The sequence below is a fragment of the Gossypium hirsutum genome, chromosome A13, assembly GCF_007990345.1.
Source record: "Gossypium hirsutum isolate 1008001.06 chromosome A13, Gossypium_hirsutum_v2.1, whole genome shotgun sequence".
In the NCBI taxonomy this organism is placed as follows: domain Eukaryota; kingdom Viridiplantae; phylum Streptophyta; class Magnoliopsida; order Malvales; family Malvaceae; genus Gossypium; species Gossypium hirsutum.
Genome location: NC_053436.1, coordinates 4,846,545 through 4,864,095, shown reverse-complemented (window position 1 = coordinate 4,864,095; position 17,551 = coordinate 4,846,545). Strand labels below are relative to the sequence as shown.

At 28.9% G+C, this 17,551-nt stretch overlaps 1 protein-coding gene across 2 annotated transcripts; it reads right to left on the bottom strand.

Annotated features, from left to right (window-relative positions):
• Positions 1-9,536: 9,536 nt before the first annotated feature.
• On the bottom strand, positions 9,537-14,979 carry LOC107920590 (CDPK-related kinase 5). Of its 2 annotated transcripts, XM_016850376.2 has the most exons (11): positions 14,268-14,979; positions 12,389-12,519; positions 12,270-12,311; positions 12,076-12,184; positions 11,643-11,721; positions 11,265-11,561; positions 11,072-11,184; positions 10,516-10,620; positions 10,372-10,434; positions 10,098-10,265; positions 9,537-9,971 (listed from the first exon to the last, which is right to left on the bottom strand). In XM_016850376.2, exons 1-11 carry the CDS (start codon positions 14,769-14,771, stop codon positions 9,831-9,833), a joined length of 1,752 nt encoding a protein of 583 aa, XP_016705865.2. In that variant the 5' UTR covers positions 14,772-14,979; the 3' UTR covers positions 9,537-9,830. The 2 variants fall into 2 exon arrangements, with proteins under 2 accessions (XP_016705865.2, XP_016705864.2); XM_016850375.2 differs by having other exon boundaries at positions 11,265-11,721; positions 14,268-14,977.
• Positions 14,980-17,551: the final 2,572 nt, after the last annotated feature.

Here is a 17,551-nt window from a genome sequence, read left to right as displayed (position 1 = left end):
TACTAATCTTTTAAATTTTTTTAATAACAAATATATTGTATGTAGTATGTCAGCAAAGTTGAAATACCTTAGGAAAAAGCATGGATTAAAGGGAAAAAATAAGGTTGAAATATGTTAGGAAAAAGCATGGATTAAAGGGAAAAAAAAGGGCTTGGATAGGTAGTATAGTGCTTAGCCATTAGCTTATTTTTTATCTTATGTTATAATATTAATATAGTATCTAATTTTACCACCATTACTACTTTTACACTAACCATAAATAAATGTATTGTTCATTCAAACCCGCTCAAAGAGAACATATGGAATCGTTTTCTATAATATAATCATTAGGTTGTGGAATAATGGTGATTATGATAGATGCTTTCATAGTGCTGTGTGTTATTATATTGGGGTTTTTGTGAAGTTTAAAATTCTCTATTTAAAAAATTAAAATTAATAAAATAATTACTTTATTTTTTTGCATTTTTATGTAATAATATGAGGAAAAAATTATTTATTACTTATAATTATAATTTAGTATAAATTTAAAAATAAGCAAAAGAAACCTTCTAACGGACAATTAAAATTAGTTTATTATTAATTTATATACTAAAACATGGTGAGGAATAACTTTTACGATAGCTTAAATAGTTTTTTTTTTAAAATATCAAAATTAGATATTTAAATATAATTTATATTCCATGAGTATATTATATTTAACAAATTTAGTATTATCAACTAAATCATACGTATATTTCTTTTTAGGTGTCATGAGCAGTGCACTATCAAGGTTTTGTTTCCCAACTTTAAAAATAGTGTAAAGATATCTTTGAATGCTTAAACAAGCAAAACTATAGCTACAAAAAAGCTTTGCATATGGAAATACTTGAATCCATGATGTACAAAATATAAAGATCACGTAGGCAAGTATGATACATAAGTGCAAAGCTTTATAATAGTCATGGTTCCGCTTGTTTATACATCCAAAGGCGCCCATTGATTCCTTGTAAAATTGGAGGATAAAATCTTAAAGATGCATCACTCTTCAACACAACAATATCAAAGAGAATAATTATTGACTTGCACAATGTTTTGTACATTAACGAAAAAAACATAAAATTTTTCAACAAAAAATCCTTTTTAGAGTATGGTACAGATAATACGAAGATATCTTAATAGTATCATAATTTCCCACATGACCGCTATAGGTTAACGTCTTCTCAACACAAAGCTGTTGGGTTATCATAATTTCGCCTATTCAGATTTCAAAAATTACCTTTAAACTCTTCAAAAATTTGAATTAATTTAGTTGATAGGTTTTTCCTGAGTGTTGAATATGTTACCATGATTTTTCAATCACTTTAATCTGCAATGATGAATTTGTCGGCCAAAAATGGAATCAATATTTTAAAAAAATATTGGTAGGTTCAGCACAGGCATGTGCATTGCCTTAAAAATTCAACCAATTACTTTTGGTTTTGTACTAAAAAATTTCAAAAAGTTTTAACAAATTAACTAAATTAACAACAATATTAACTAAAAATTTGTTTTAAAGCAGACAATTAAAATTGCCACAGGCTCGTCTCAATGTGCCCTTAATGACGGTCAAGTGTTTTTATCTTCTATTGCAAATGCTTTCTGTCCGTTTCATTAATGAAAATATATGTTGGGAATAAACTCGATTAAGCAACGAACAAGTAAAATAATAAAAAAATTTGAAAAGATCGAACATAAATATTTTATGTAGAAAAATCCCTTCAAAGAGGGTAAAAAATCACGGGTTAATTAAGATGAGTTGAAAAAAACATATTTGTAGGCTAAATTCGTAGATAAAATAATTTTAAAATAATCTACACTAATTGGAGTTCGACTGGAACAAATACTCAAAGTTTAACTAGGAGAAGAAAATCAAGAAAATTGCATGGCACGTCACCACGCCGCGACGTCCCCTGCTGTGTTGTCGCGACATCGTTTCTACTTCTCCCCTATTTTTGTTGTCGCGTCATTGTGACGTCCCATGGCTTCTCGTCGCGATATCGCTCTCTATTTGTGCCTTAATTTGATCGAAATGTGATGCATACTTTACAATATAATCACAAGAAATATATTCAAATAATAACAACCAAAAATTAATTTACAATTAATAATTAAAATATCTAATTTTAAATCAAAATAAATTTAAACAGAACACAAATAGAATGAAATTTAAATTGAAATCTCAAAATTAAAAAATAAATTAAAATTTAATGTCTCCTAGATGATTATCTTTAATTTGCAACAATTGATCCAAGAATCATCACAATGCTATAGGTTTAGAGGAACTGTAGGCATGTGGATTATAAAGGGGACCCCACTAGATAACCTAAAATCATGGTCACTTTTTTCCTTTATCCTCTCTTAATTATCTGAAGTTGGTCAATTAATTTAGAGCTATAGGATTGGCTATATGACATATGATGCAATAATGGCTACAACCTTACTTCACATTAGTAAATATCCTAAATTTTCCACTTTAGAATATGAAAAAAAAACCCCAAAGCTTGGGTCATTTATGATAATGATAATGACAATGATGTGGATGATGTTAAAATTATAGTAAATTATATAAATGGTCACTCAATTATATTTGTATTTTTGTTTTGATTGTTTAATTTTAAAATTTTTTAATTTAAGTATTAATGTTTAAATTTATTCTTGTTTTGGTCACCCATCATTGATAATCGAAAGTTTTTTTTTTCTAATTGATATAATAACACATTTAGTCCTCAATCCTTACTTATTCTATCAATTTGATCTTAATTCTAAATAATTTAATAAATTTAACCATTCGTATTTACAAATTCTATGAATTTGATCCTTAAACTTCTTAATCAAAACTTTCAGCTTTTAAAACAGAGTCATTTCATTCTATTAACTATTTTATTTTTGGTTGAAATTATCTAACTCGATATATAACCCTTTTTGTTTATATTTTTAAGAAGTTTAATATTAGAAATTAACTAAATACCATTAAAAATAATGGAAAATAAAATTTTAAAAATATAATATATAATATAATTATATAAATAATTTAATATTTGTAAAATATATATTTTTAGTTTAACTAGCATAATTTTAGTTTTTAATTAATTTGTTAAATGATTTGACACTAAATCAGATTATTAGTGATACATATTTTTTATTGTGGATTTAAAAATTAGAAATAAATAGAACAAATAATAATATCTTGATTAATTTATAAAATTTAAAAAAAAATCATTATAACAAAAGGAAATTCAATTAGTTCGTTCACATTTTTTTTCCTTATGAAAACTTAAATGTTTTTAATTTTTTCTTATATAATTATTAATTGAACAATTGAATTTTTCAAAACCATATTTTTTAACTCTAAATTTAATTTCCAATTTTAATGACCAACTTTGAGGACTATTTCTACGTACCTTGAAGGAAATATCATATTGTTAACAACAATAGTAAATATAAAGTGTTTTTTTTAAGGTTTTTCTATTTTCTTTAGCCAAAATTTTATCAATCAAAGGGTTATAAAATATTATATTTAGAAGAAAACTAATAAAAAAAGGAAAAAATTATGTTTCAAGATAAACTTATTGGTATCAGGAATTTGTTCGGAAAACGGGTTGTTAGTTGAGAGATTTTTTTTTCTTTTTTGGGGTTTTCAAATTTATCGATGTGGAATGTCTTTATTTTAAAAGCTAAAAGCTGAAAGCTTTGATTAGGAAGTTTGAAGATTAAATTGATAAAATTTGTAAATGTGTTGGGTTAAATTTATTGAATTAGTTAGAATTAGGATCAAATGGATAGAATAAGTAAGTATTGGGGACTACATGTGTTACTATAGCAGTTAGAAAAAGGCTTTTTCGTTATCAATTTAACGACGGGTGACCAAAACAGGAATGAATTCAAACATTAGTGCCTAAATTGAAAATTTTTAAAATTGGGTGACCAAAGTTGAGTGACTATTATAGTTTACCCTAAAATTATTAATCTCTATGTCTTAAATTTTTATGTGTATAATTTAGTATTTGGAATCTGAATTTTGTTTCAATGTTTAACTTGGTATTTGAGTATGGTTTCAATATTTACTTTAGTACCCAAGTTTTTTCAATTTGATACTTAGAGATTTTTTTTCCCAAATTAAGTACCTATGTTTTTTTACTAGAATACACGTGTCAAACATTCATCGGGCTAAATGATAACATTTGGTTTGGATACTCAAGTATCAAATTGGACAAAAAAAAAACACTCAAATATCAAATTAAAGATTAAAACCAAACTTGCATACTAAATAATATAAGGTAAACTACCAAAATAGACACTTTTATTTACCTCAGGTTACATTTTAGTCACTTATGTTTGAAATGTTACGTTTTAGTCACTTAAGTTATCGCGTTGTATCATTTTAGTCACTGAGCTGTTAATTGCCGTTAATGGTGTAACGATAAGCTGACATGACATGTTAAGTCATCATTTCAAATAAAAATTTTAGATTAATTTATACAATCGCTCTCCATATTTTTTTATTTTGAGCAATTTAATTTTTTTCTTTATTTTCCATTTTCTTTTGCTTCTCCCTCTATTTTCCTCCTTTCTCCATTTCTTTTAACGTAGTTTTTCTATGTTTTCCATTTGTTAAAACTAGTCCTTATACTTTTATTTTTTGAACAATTTAATTTTTCTTGAGTAAGACAAGCTTGTAGACTAGTTTTAACAAATGGATAATATAGAAAAACTATGTTAAAAGAAACAAAGAAGGGAGGAAAACAGAGTCAGAAGCAAAAGAGAACGGAAAAAAAAAAGGAAAGTTAAAATACCATGAAAGAAAAAAATTAAAATTGCTCAGAAAGAAAAAAATTAAAATTGCTTAAAATGAAAAAATATAATGACCAATTGTAGAATTTAACCACGTCAGCTTACCATTACACCGTTAACGACAATTAACGGCTCAATGACTAAAATGTAACAACACAATAACGTAAGTGACTAAAACGGAACATTTCAAATAGAAGTGACTAAAATATAACTTGAGGCAAACAGAAGTGACTATTTTTATAGTTTACCCAATAATATATTAACCCTAATTGATGGTTTGAGAGGAATGTTTTTTTTTCTTTCTTTTTTCCAATGAGAGAGAGAGAGAGAGAGAGAGAGAGAGAGAGAGAGAGAGAGTCGTGCTTAAGTTTATCAAGTCATTAGTAAACCTAAACAAAAATTTTCCGACAACTAATCAATGATAAAAGGAGATCAATTATTTACAAATGGCCAACTTTTAGTTTATGGTCAAAAAATTGGGCAGCCTGCACTCATCATTATCTTAATGAAATAAACAATATTTTCTGTTAGACTAAGCTTTGCCTTTGCTTTCATGTAGTTTTCATGATCAAATTCCTCCGTCGCCCTGGAATTCAATCCTTTTGACTGAATTTTTTTTTTGCCTACTTTCTTACAAAAGGAATGATGTTAGAAAGATTTTGTATGGAGATTAGGAATTGGGACGGGATTTTTTTTTTCTTGTCAAATTCTGACTCGTTTTTTATACATTTCGTTTCGTTACAATTCTATTTTGAATTTAAATTTATTTAAAAATTTCATCCCGACTCTAATCTTACCTTAATCTAGCTATCACGACATTCTAAATAATAAGAACCCCTTCTTTAGTAAGGAACAATATTCAGTGCATTAATATCATACACTATCAATAAATAATAACATGACGCATCTTTAAATTAAACAAAAATATGGAGGACTTGTTAATAAATATTAATAATTTTATTTAAACACAATCAAACATTAATTGTAACTATTATAAATAAATATTAATAACTCTTAAAATTAAGATCTCGAGTTTAAGGGTTTTGGCTTTAGGGTTTTAGTATTTATTTATAATAAATTATTATTTAATTATGTTTAAATAAGGTTATTAGTATTTATTTATAAGTCTTTCACTATTTTTTATTTTTATTTAATGATGATATGTCATGTTATTATTCATCGATGGTGTGTGAGATTTATGCACCGACAATGTATCAAATATTTTCCTTTTTGGGAAATATATATCCAAAGAATAAAATGACTTTTAACTGGGCTCAATCCCAAAAATTTTAACGTAAAAATCGACCCGATCACTAACTCTAAAATTCATTTTTTTATTATAAAAAAGTTAGTTTCAAATCGAAGAAAAACGGAACCTTCAAATTCAAGTTGGAAGTTTTGTTCAACCCTTAATGGAGATGGGGTATGAAAGTTGGGAGAGAGACAGAGAAATTAGGATATTTAAAAAGACCAGGTCAAAAATGGGTTTTATGAAGCAAAATTGAGGAAACCAAAGAGAAATTTAACAAGACAAATTAGTATGAAGATCAACTGTTGTGGGCAGGGGAAACCCATTTTTCTCGCAACCATATCCTCCATTCACGGTCAATGTACCATACTAATGTCATTGTTGAAATTTGCAAGCTCCTATTCCATCTATTCATAACCATCAATGATTTTCACCGCATAAAATGCGAATATAAATCATAGAAATGTATAACACAAAATGTGGATATAAATCGTGGAGATGTATAATAAAATTAATGTATTAATAAATGTTAAGTGTAGTAATAAAGTATGTCATACTTATAATTATGTTCAAATTATTTTTAAAAAAAACAGTCTTACAACATATTAGTCAATATGAACAAAATGGAGTAGTTAAAGAAGGAAAAATGACTGATTAAAGCCAAAGGGGGACCGGTTGGGAAAGAGTAATGGCTAGAAATGAAAATTTCCGCCATTAATGCCTTGCATTGAGAAGCCAATGCCCCAGGCGCTTCTACATAGGTTCAATTATGTTTCTAGTCTTTATATGGTCCCTTTATTTTTATTTTTATTCTTATTTTGGTGAAAATAGTCCCTTTATTTTTAATCCCAACAATTTAATTATTCCACTCTTTTAATTTGATAGTTGAAGTCGAATGAATGATACCGTCAAATGATTTTTCACTAAATTGGATTATGTTATATTTAATGTGAATATTAAATCTTTGAGTGATTGGAGCTAAAGGTTTAATACGCATGCATTTAGGAGGTCATTTCTCTCACTTTTTCACAACACAACAAACAACTTCTCCCACTCTTGTTTTCTAAAAATTCGAGTGTTTTACTAAATTATATTAGAGCGATATTCTGTTTAGGAGATTGGGGTTTCAATTTTTCCTAGGAATTGAACCTAGTGTAATTTATCCGAGTTGGGTTTCTTCTAGGTTATTTCTCGATTCCTTTTGACAAGAGCAATGCTAACTATGTTCCACTTTCTTTATTTGGTTGTACGAATTTAAAAATACCGTATTAACTTTAGGGGCGACGTTCATTACTCAATTACACCAATCAAGACAAGTTTGCTTCTAAGGTAGTGATTCTTCCACGGCACAATGATTATTTCATTATTTATTTACGCTCAATTTATTTTACTCGGGCAGTGCTAACAAGTTTATTTTCCAGTAGTATATTTTTAAGACATCCATCTAAGCCCAAATTCAAACCAAACTCAATTTGTTTTCAAATTTATAATAATTTTTAGGTTATTATATATGTATATATATTATAATATATATCATATATATGTTTATGTCAAATTGTTTATGTTTAGAAATAGGTAATGTGTGTTTTAAAGATGCAAATGACCGATGTGGTTGTTGATGGTGATTTTTACGAGCAATTGATCATTTTAGGTGTACTCTTTTCCAACGAAAGAATGACATTTTATAGAGGCATTTTTTTCTATTAAAAATTTGTTTATATTTAAAAATTTAATAAAAGATATATATATAGTAAAAGATATATTATATACTTTATCAGTAAATATTAAATAAAAATTTAATGGGTAATTATTTGATATATCGTCTATAAAGTTTTTAAGACTGTATAAGTAAATTAAAGGTGTGACAAATGTCGTATTTATTTAAATATTTAATTTTTTACTACACCTTATAAGATATTTGTCACATTATAAACCTGCTTATGGAGTCTAAAAAACTCCAAAAGTGTTGCATGAAATAATTAAAAATTTAAAAGGAAAATATTTGATACTCTGCCAATAAAATTTAAAATTTTTATACGTAGTGTTGAGTTGATGATAAATATATATAAGGTATAATAAAAAATTTTAAAAAATAAATATATATAAAAGAAACGGGACACATGACAAATTTTTAATTATGCTTGTGAAGTTAAAAACATGCATTGCATCTAATTTTAAAATAAAAATAATGTAGGGGATTAATATTCATAATTAATAAAATATTACGAAATAATAATCCTTTCAAATGCAAAAAACTTATATTAATACTATAAAAATATTTTCAATAAAATGTGTTTTTATTTTATTTTATATCTATTAAGCTTTAATTTAGTTGCTTATTGTTATAATAATTAAAAAGACATGAATTTAAACTAGTTTTATAATTTAATGATTTAAGAAGAGATATTAATATTAGTAAGAATCGTATAAAAATAAGTGTGTTTTATGCATATAAATTAAGGGCAATTATTAAAAAAAGCTAAATTCGGATATTATTCTCTATATTATGCGTATGTCGTGGATTTAGTCTATGGATTTTGAATTGATTATTTCTAATTTTTGTACTTTTTTAAAATTTAAAATTTTAGTCTTATCAAATAGTAACTATTAAATTTATTCAGTTAAATTCTACTATTTTCAACCTTCAGCGTGACATGAAAGATTTCAAGAGAACTTTGAATAAAATTGTACTTCTCTTATTAACTAAAGAATTGAACTTAAATGGAGAAAAAAAAAGTCCTAATCTTAATTAGGAAAATAGTTCCCTTATTCTAATAAACTACTAAAACATAAAAAGAAAATAGTTCCCTTATTCTAGTAAACTACTAAAAGATAAAATAAAAATATTTCTAGAATATGAATAAAACTTATCTATCCAAATAAGATTTATCTACCTAAATAAATTTAAAATATATACATATTTCAACATGACAAACTTATTATTGCATGTGTAATGCAATATAAGCTCATTCTTTCCAAATATTACTCACAAAAAAACCTAGTTAATGGATTTAATGATAACAAAAGTCTCGCAACATTGTTTTCTTTATTCAAAATACTCAAACTCAAAACCTTAAGACTTTGCTAGATAGAATGAAAAGAAAACCAGAAAGATGAAAAATTGAAGGAATAGAAAAAGTAGAATAACAGAAAACATGTACTTTTTCTTTCTCTCTTTTTTTTTTCTAATTTTAAAGGATTAATTTTTATACACTAAAATGGAAAACAGTCATCTCTCCTAATATGATTCTTTCTAATTTTAATAGCCATAAATATAAATATATATATATATAAAAGCATATTTCTATTTCAGTGAGGTTTTAATAGCTCCAAGTGCCTGGTGTATTTAGGACTAAAGCAACCTTTGATTGCACCATATGAATTAATGAAAATTATGAAGTATTTTAGTAAACTACATACTATAAAGCATATATAAAAAACAATCAAAGAGGCCAAATATAGATATAACCCATTCAAGTAATGCAAACTATATATATATATATTATATTACATAGTGATTGTCAATGATATCTTTTCTGACTTTCAAACTCAAAAGAATTAGCATAAAATTGAAGCCTCATAATCTGAGCTGATGATGTTAGGCCTCAGATGTCTAAAAGAAGCATGCTTCCTGAGTCTCTCGACTTTAAAGAGAGATCGATATCCAGTTTTACACGGAATCAAAGCCACATCTTGTCCGATTGTATTCGATATTCGACCAACATGGCATTATTATTAGTACTGCCTTGAGTGACCAACATCCCTTGCGACATCATTGTGCCTTCGCAAGGGCTCGACTGGATGGACCGCGCAACAACTTCACAAACCCAAGGAAACTTAACTTCCCATCCGTATGCCTTATCCAGTCATTAAGAACAGCATGAACCGGAATGGAGGGTCCAAGGCCAAGTTCCTGAATAGTTTTAAGTACAGAGTTGCTACTTTAGAGGTTGCATTTGATGATGCATTTTCCAGTTTAGTATCATAATTCATAACACTGATTGGAAACTATTATTTATCTAAAAAATTCCAAACTTACAGAAGCAAGTTCCTCGATCACGATAGGCCTGTTTCCATCCTTCTCAAAAAGCTCGTATGCACAACGGGCATGTTGTTCCCAACGATCAAGCGCCTCAAGCTGATGAACACTTAATGCAGCTGCACAAAATTCTTCAAAACCCATCATTCTGTATTGAAGTGCGTTAAGCTGTCATGCAATGGAAATTAAATGGAAGGGACTTGAATAAGCTACTTATTGATGACCATATAATCGAGGAATGGCTACATAAAAGAAAGAATAACTGCTTTCATACTGAGAAAAGAAAATCCGGAACGTGTGAATCCTTCATTGCATCTGTTACATTTTTCATCAGGGCCTGCTATCAAGAAAACAAATAATCAAAAAAAGAGTATCATCTAACAACATATCAAAGGTGGGGGCAGGAACGGAGACTAACCGTCTTAATATTCTCCAAGGTTATGCTACCATTTTTGGGCTCGAATAATGCAAATTGCTCTCTCATGTAAAAGAGTTCATCCTCAGTCAATGTCTTAGACAGTGCCTGCAGGAATGAATTAATCGTAAAAACTGATGATTTCTAGTAAGAAGAATCAGTGTATCAGATCTTTCCACCAGAGAATCATAAATGACATAACCAAGTTAAAGTACTCTCTGGAGTTTATTTTAAAGGCTTATCTCTTAGTAGTAAAACAAACGTCCTAGATTCTCCAAGACCTTGGTGAAGTACACCATTCAGTAAAGAACATGCATAGCAGCATATGAGATCATTTTAGTTTCTCACATCATACTAATAGGTTTCACTTAGGCATCAGATCTTGATGAATCATGCACTATCTAGTTTACATTCTAAATTACAGACATAATGAAGTAATACTGAGCAAAGAATAATCGAAATTTATTGGTGTGAGCATGGTGGTCAAAAGACCAAGTGTTACACAGTGGCATAGGTAAAGTACAAGTAGAAGAGAATTTCATCCCATTAGCATACACACCTTTAAAGCAGCCTTCCGTAAAGTTGATGATCGCATATATGCCTTCATAAGCCTAAATACTAGAATGTCAAGAGGGACCTTAACATCATTATGATTCTGGATCCAAGGATGACCTGTGAACAAAAGAGCAAAGCTCGTTACTCTAGCCTGAGGATGCAGCAACCTAATATTGTAGTTAAAACCAGGCACGCACATAGAGCCTGAGCTGCTGTCATTCTTTTCCTGGGGTCCTTATTCAAAAGGCGCTTAACAAAGTCCTTAGCTTCTGAAGATAAGGAAGGCCAAGGCACTTCGTTAAAAGTTGGATCAGCTTTTAGGACTGCTCGAAAAATTCCGGATTCGGTCCTAGCCCAAAATGGACGACTACCGCATAAAAGAATATATGCTATTACGCCTATACTCCAAACATCAGCTTCTGTACCATAAGATCTATGTAGAACTTCAGGGGCCACATAGTATGCACTTCCCACAATGTCATTAAGTCTTTCATCTGGAAAAACCATAAGCATTAGATATTTAAAAGAATCCCAAAAGGTCAAGCAGGAGGAAGCTGAGCAAGAAGGGTAAAAACCTGGTCTGACAAAATCCGACAATCCAAAATCTATGGCCTTAAGCTGAGAGTTCTCCTCCTTAGAAGTATATAGAAAGTTCTGGTCCAGAAATATGCTAAGTTTAGATTCTTCAAAACGGTAAAAAACACATAAAAGGTCACAAGTTATTTACAGAGTATCTATCATGAAAAGAGGGTAACAGACTCGGCCATTATGATGTGGCATGAAAAATGTCCTACAACTTTAACCCGACAGAAGGCACACACTTGCCTAGCCCCTCATTAGGTCAATTTTCAATATAGGAAATGTCAACCATATCTCCCATTACACGGCTATGATCTATGTATGCTTTGTGTTTATATTAAACCATACAGAATGCATTTGAGGATCACTACCTACTCATGCTTTTATTCCTTTTAACTATTGAGTAAGAAAAAAGAGAATTTGCTCCACCTCTGGCTTAAGGTCCCGATGCACCACACCCTGAAGATGACAAAAAGCAACAACATTTAGTATCTGTACCATCACAGTTTTTGCATCATCTTCCGAGTATTTTCCGCCCCTGCAAGCATAATTTCACTTTCAAGTTAGAGGCCATACAATAAACCATTCTTAAAATTTTAGCCATCTATTACAAGAACAATCACCTGGCAAGAATTCTATCCAAAAGCTCACCTCCTTCGCAAAACCTGTAATTTCAATCATGTTACTCAAACTTTTAATTAAAATAAGATCACGTAAGTGGCAGTGCATGTCTTGAGCTTACTCCATTACTATATAGACATTATCATGATCTTCAAATGCATCATAGAATTTCACTAGATTGTTATGTCCTGTCAGGGCTCGCAATATCTTCACCTCCCTTCTTACATCCTCAACTGCAATAGCTGTTGTCATCTGACACATAAATAAATTGTCACAAGAAAAACACATAAAGACAAACCAAGGGAAAAAGTAGAAAAAGAACACGATCATAATCTATCTTCATCAAACATTAACTAGAACTTGTTTTTCCCAACAAACAAACTGCATCTAGGATAACTAAATATAAGGCATTCGCTTCAGGCTATTTGTTAATTGATTTGATGAAAATAGAAAATGAATAATAGAAGCCACCTCTGCCTTCATTCCGTTTTCAGTACATTTTAGTTGTCCTTAAACAAATACTAACAAATCGAAACCACCCAGAACAGCATATTACAACAAATCTTTGCTTTGATAAAGTGAGTTGGAATAATAAAAAAAAAAGAGGGCCTATATTGAGAAATTTTCATCAGTTCTACTCGGCAGCAGGTTGCGAAAGAAAATCCATCCTTATCTGTTCCTATTCTTTTTCCATTTAAGAAGGGACCATCGCAATCAAAGATTAATACACAAGAGGAAGAAAGAAGGCTACGTAACAATTTATTAGTAGTTACATCTTAAGCCATCTTGCTAGTCGGGGTAAATTAAGTCAAAATATCATCTTAATCAAAGAATAAGAAAGAAACAATAGTAGAATGTTTCTCTCTGCCTTGCAAAAGTTCAAAGCATTGCTTCAAGGTCAATTGATGACATAAAATTTTCGGTGCAATCATGCAACAAACACAGACAATGGATGTGCAATCTAAACAAACACAGACAATGGATGTGCAATCTAACTACAACCATTTGTTTTTTTCCGTCTTGGTTGCAAGTATAAGCCAGTACAAGACAATAAGGTACTACTTGACTGGTTCTGCCTGACCATGATCATTCCAATAAATCAATTTATTCTTAACCATTGAATAGTGGTGCTTCAGTAGCACTTGTCAATTCAAAGTGTAGAGAAAAAGATATGTCAATATCCTCTAGAGAATTTCAGCAGTTTCTTATCATAAAATATTCACTTCCACCAGCACCCAGACATACAACTTAATGATTCAAAGATGCAACTTTTAGGACCCCAGATGTCACATTGCTAGGAGGGGCAATTACGAAGTCCGAAAGATTAGTGTTTATGGACAGTTAAAACAGACATGAAAGATACCATATTCATTCCCAAAAAGAATGCACTTTTTAGGCCTAAAATATTAAAGTCAGATGTGGCGAGCTTAAAATATCAAATAGTCCAAAGTTTTGACCTAAACAAACACCCAAGACAAAGATGTGGTAAGCTTTATAAATCAAAATAATCAGGAGTTAACCAGGTGGATGGTAGCACTATATGATCACATCCTAACCATTAACCCATAAAAATCAACAAAGAAAAAAGTTGGCCACTTTATGTTGTTTTACCCTGAATTAAAGCCAAAAATTTCACCTAACTCTGGAACAGTAAACTTCCCTATGATTTCTATCAATATTCTCTTCGTGTCACATTCAAACTATTAAAGTCTTCATCCCACTTACCTAGAAATAAGCAAACAAGTTGGCCACTTTAGTGTTGTTTTACACTAAAGATATAGAAACTTATTTTCTTCCTCTAGAAGGGTTCTGAAACAGTAAATTATCCATCATGAACAAAATAGAAAGTCAGTTGTAGCCAAAACTCAAAATCTAATAAGAAAACAAAGAATCTCTCATTTAATCTTATAAACACGAAGAAGAAAGTATCAAACATTTACAATTACATACATTGTCAAAAGGAATGAACTTTGAAAAAAAACAAAAACAAAAGACCAAACCTTGGATTTGGGAATAACTTTAACAGCAACCTGCTGGTCTTTAAACTCTCCTTTCTTAAACTTAGCAGAACAAGTATAGCCAAAATGCCCTCTGCCAACTTCTTCTTTGACTTCCAACTTACTCTTCAGCTCCTTTGAAAACCCAAATCTTTTATCCAAGTCAACTCCTTCCTCCTCTTCTTCATCTCCTTCAACAATTTTACCCTCATTTTCGGCTTTCTTATTAGACTTCCGGCGCCTCAACACAGCCCGAATGTGCTTGGCGGGAGAAGGAGGAGGAAAAGGACGACGTAAAAACCTGAGAGGAGTGGAAGGAGTCTTGGGTTTTTGGTGGTGGTGGGCAGGGCTTGGGGTGTACAAAGGGAGGAAAGGTGTGGTCGGAGGGAGAAGAGGAGGAGGAGGAGGGGATTTGGGTAATTGGGAAGTGGCAGGATAGTCATTGTGGTGATTCTCTCTTGTGGCATATGAGTTTGGCTTTGAAGGCTTTGAAGTGCAGGCTCCCATTGTCAAAAAGAAGAAGAAGAAGAAGAAGAAGATCAAGAAATCAACAACGAGCTTTGCATTTGAGAGATTTTTTTTGGGGTTTCAGCTAACTGTAAGAATCAGAGGAAAAACTTTTATAACAATAAATAAAGAGAGAACTAAAAAAAAAAAAAGTGAGATTTTGCTGTCGTTTGTTGCTGCAAGAGGAAGAAGAAGAGGAAACAAGTGAAAGTGAATCAAAATGTAAGCTTTAGATGCCTGTTATGCACGTGAGCTGCACATGACCGTGTTCTTTTATTTATATTCATCACTAATAACAATAATACCATAAATAAATGCTAAATATTAATTATAATAATATTAAATTTAATTTATTAAATATTAAAATTTCATTTTGTCCCTAGAGCAGTGTGTAATAGATTTGGTGCCTGATTGGCTGTGAATGCCCCCACAAACTTCATTGACCTTCAAACATATATATATATATAAAACATTGAAAACATGTAATTATTTTAATACCAACCAAATGAAATTATTTAATTTATTTTATGATCCCTATAATTTTGCATGCATGGAGATATTAATTTTGTTTTCATTTGCTTCTACTTTATTAATTACAATTTTATTTCTTATTCATGGACATTACATGTTACCTTCACCTCCAATACCAATTTTCTTTTATTCAATTCATAATTTAATATTTATTTCAAAACTCATTTCCAAATTATTCTTTTAATTAGGGCTGTGGGTGAGGATGTTCAAGCTTTCACCTTTACTAATTATTTTATATTGTATAAATTAAATATTGTTCTTATTTTTTAGAAATTGATTTCAATTTCATCAGGTTTGTTTAGATTTTTTGATCCGTCCAATGGCGTAGCCAGGGGTGGCATGGCCCCGGCCCTCCCTAAAATGGTAAATTTCATTTTAGGCCCTTAAAATTTTTTAAAAATTTTAAATTAGTAAAGGTAAAATTTTACTTTGGCCCTCCCGAAAATTATAAAAATTCAATTTAATCCTTTACAAATTATAAAAAAATAAACTATAAAAAATTAAAATTTCATCCGGCCCCTCTAAAAAATTTTTCTGACTTCGCCCCTGGATCTGTCCATCATAATTCAGTTTGATTTTTAGTTTTTTTTATTAATTTTTTGTTTTGATTTTTTAGACTTGCTTTGATGAAATGAGCTTTGTTTTATGGATTTTGAATATTGTTTGACAAATTTTCAAGTTCTTTTTCAAAAATATTTCTAAAAGATAATAATTTTTTAAAAAATTTTAAATTATTTTCACTATTTTAAATATATTTATTTTTATATCATGGAAATAAAAAACATAATTGGATTCGATTTTTGAGTAATCGCGATCCCTAAAGTTACATTCCATAAATTGTTTAAATATCTTGATTTGCATCGCTTTTTAGTTTGAATGATTTTTTGCTCAACCCTAAATTAAAGATTTATAAATTTAAAAATTATAAAAACAATTATTGCTAGAATAATTTCAAAAATACATTGAAAACCAACATATCATATTAGCATGAAATATACATAGACCGTCACGTATATTGTCATGCCAATATCGTTTAAGAAAATTAATATTTTAGTTAAGATTTTCATTAAAAAATAATTTAATTTTTCAAAGATTAATGATTAAATTTAACTAAAAAAATTAAATTAACAAAATATGTAAATCGAAGGAAATGTTTGATATCGTCTTATTAAAGCTCAACACCTTTACTAAAATATCACGTTCGACTTTCTTTTATAGATTTAATCATTTATATTGTATTTATATTATTATATGATTAAAAATTGAAATATAACATAAATATATACACACAAAAATTATGAAACCTAATTGGGAATTTTAAATTAAAGTGTTTGACCTCACTATTAAAATTATAACGTTAATTGCCTAAAAAGAAAACATATATTGTAGTTTTCTCTTTTTTCGCATATTATATTTTCATTTGATGCAACTTTTTTCACTTTTTCTAAATCTAATAAAAAATAAATAAGTTTTGACATTAATCTTTTAATTTAAACATGATTAATTAAGTACAAAAAAAATGACATTATTAATAATTGAGGTACGAAATTAATTTTTCTTTTGATAAAAAAACGGTTACATTCTTAAAGTATTATCGACTCAGCTATTAATTCAATTATTTCGGCCATATAATTAGTAACATTATTTTGAGATATTGGATAAATTAAGTCCATAAATTAACTCACATGCAGTCCATGAGCTACTTTATTGAAAGGGTGTTTATTTTTGCTACTAGCCTACTATTTTTAATGAAAAGAAATTACACTCTACATATTCACACTATTAGTTCTATACTTTGCATAAGTTATTGATTCACCCTCTATACTTTAATTTATTCAATTTAATCTACGTACTTTTCGAATCAATTAACTTTAGTCTTTATATTTTTAAATTTTAAAATTTTAATATTAACGCGAAACAACAGTTATTAAATCCATCAATAAACTTTTTTTATAAGTAATATATAAAAATAATAAACTGACATCACATTATATATATATATATGATAATATCAAAAATTAAATTTTACAAAAATGAATAACATAATTTAATCTTTTATTTATATAAATCAATATCAAAAGGGAATATAAACTTTATCAAAATTCCCACTATCATCATTGTTAATTTATTTAAAAAAAGTTACAAGTGGGATCCCCCACTAAATGGCAGAAAAAACAATTTCATTGTTATGAGAAAAAAAAAACACTTTCTTTTTTGACATATAGGGACCCCATTTTTCTTTTTTATTC

Bases quoted from the DNA above. Each gene is read 5' to 3' on its own strand.
- LOC107920590 (XM_016850375.2), bottom strand. From the start codon at position 14,771: ATGGGAGCCTGCACTTCAAAGCCTTCAAAGCCAAACTCATATGCCACA. The intron at 12,520-14,267 runs GTTTGGTCTTTT...TTTATGTGTCAG, and splicing joins AAGTTATTCCCAAATCCAAG to ATGACAACAGCTATTGCAGT. The intron at 10,435-10,515 runs GTTAGTCTCCGT...TCTTGATAGCAG, and splicing joins CCTTGGAGAATATTAAGACG to GCCCTGATGAAAAATGTAAC.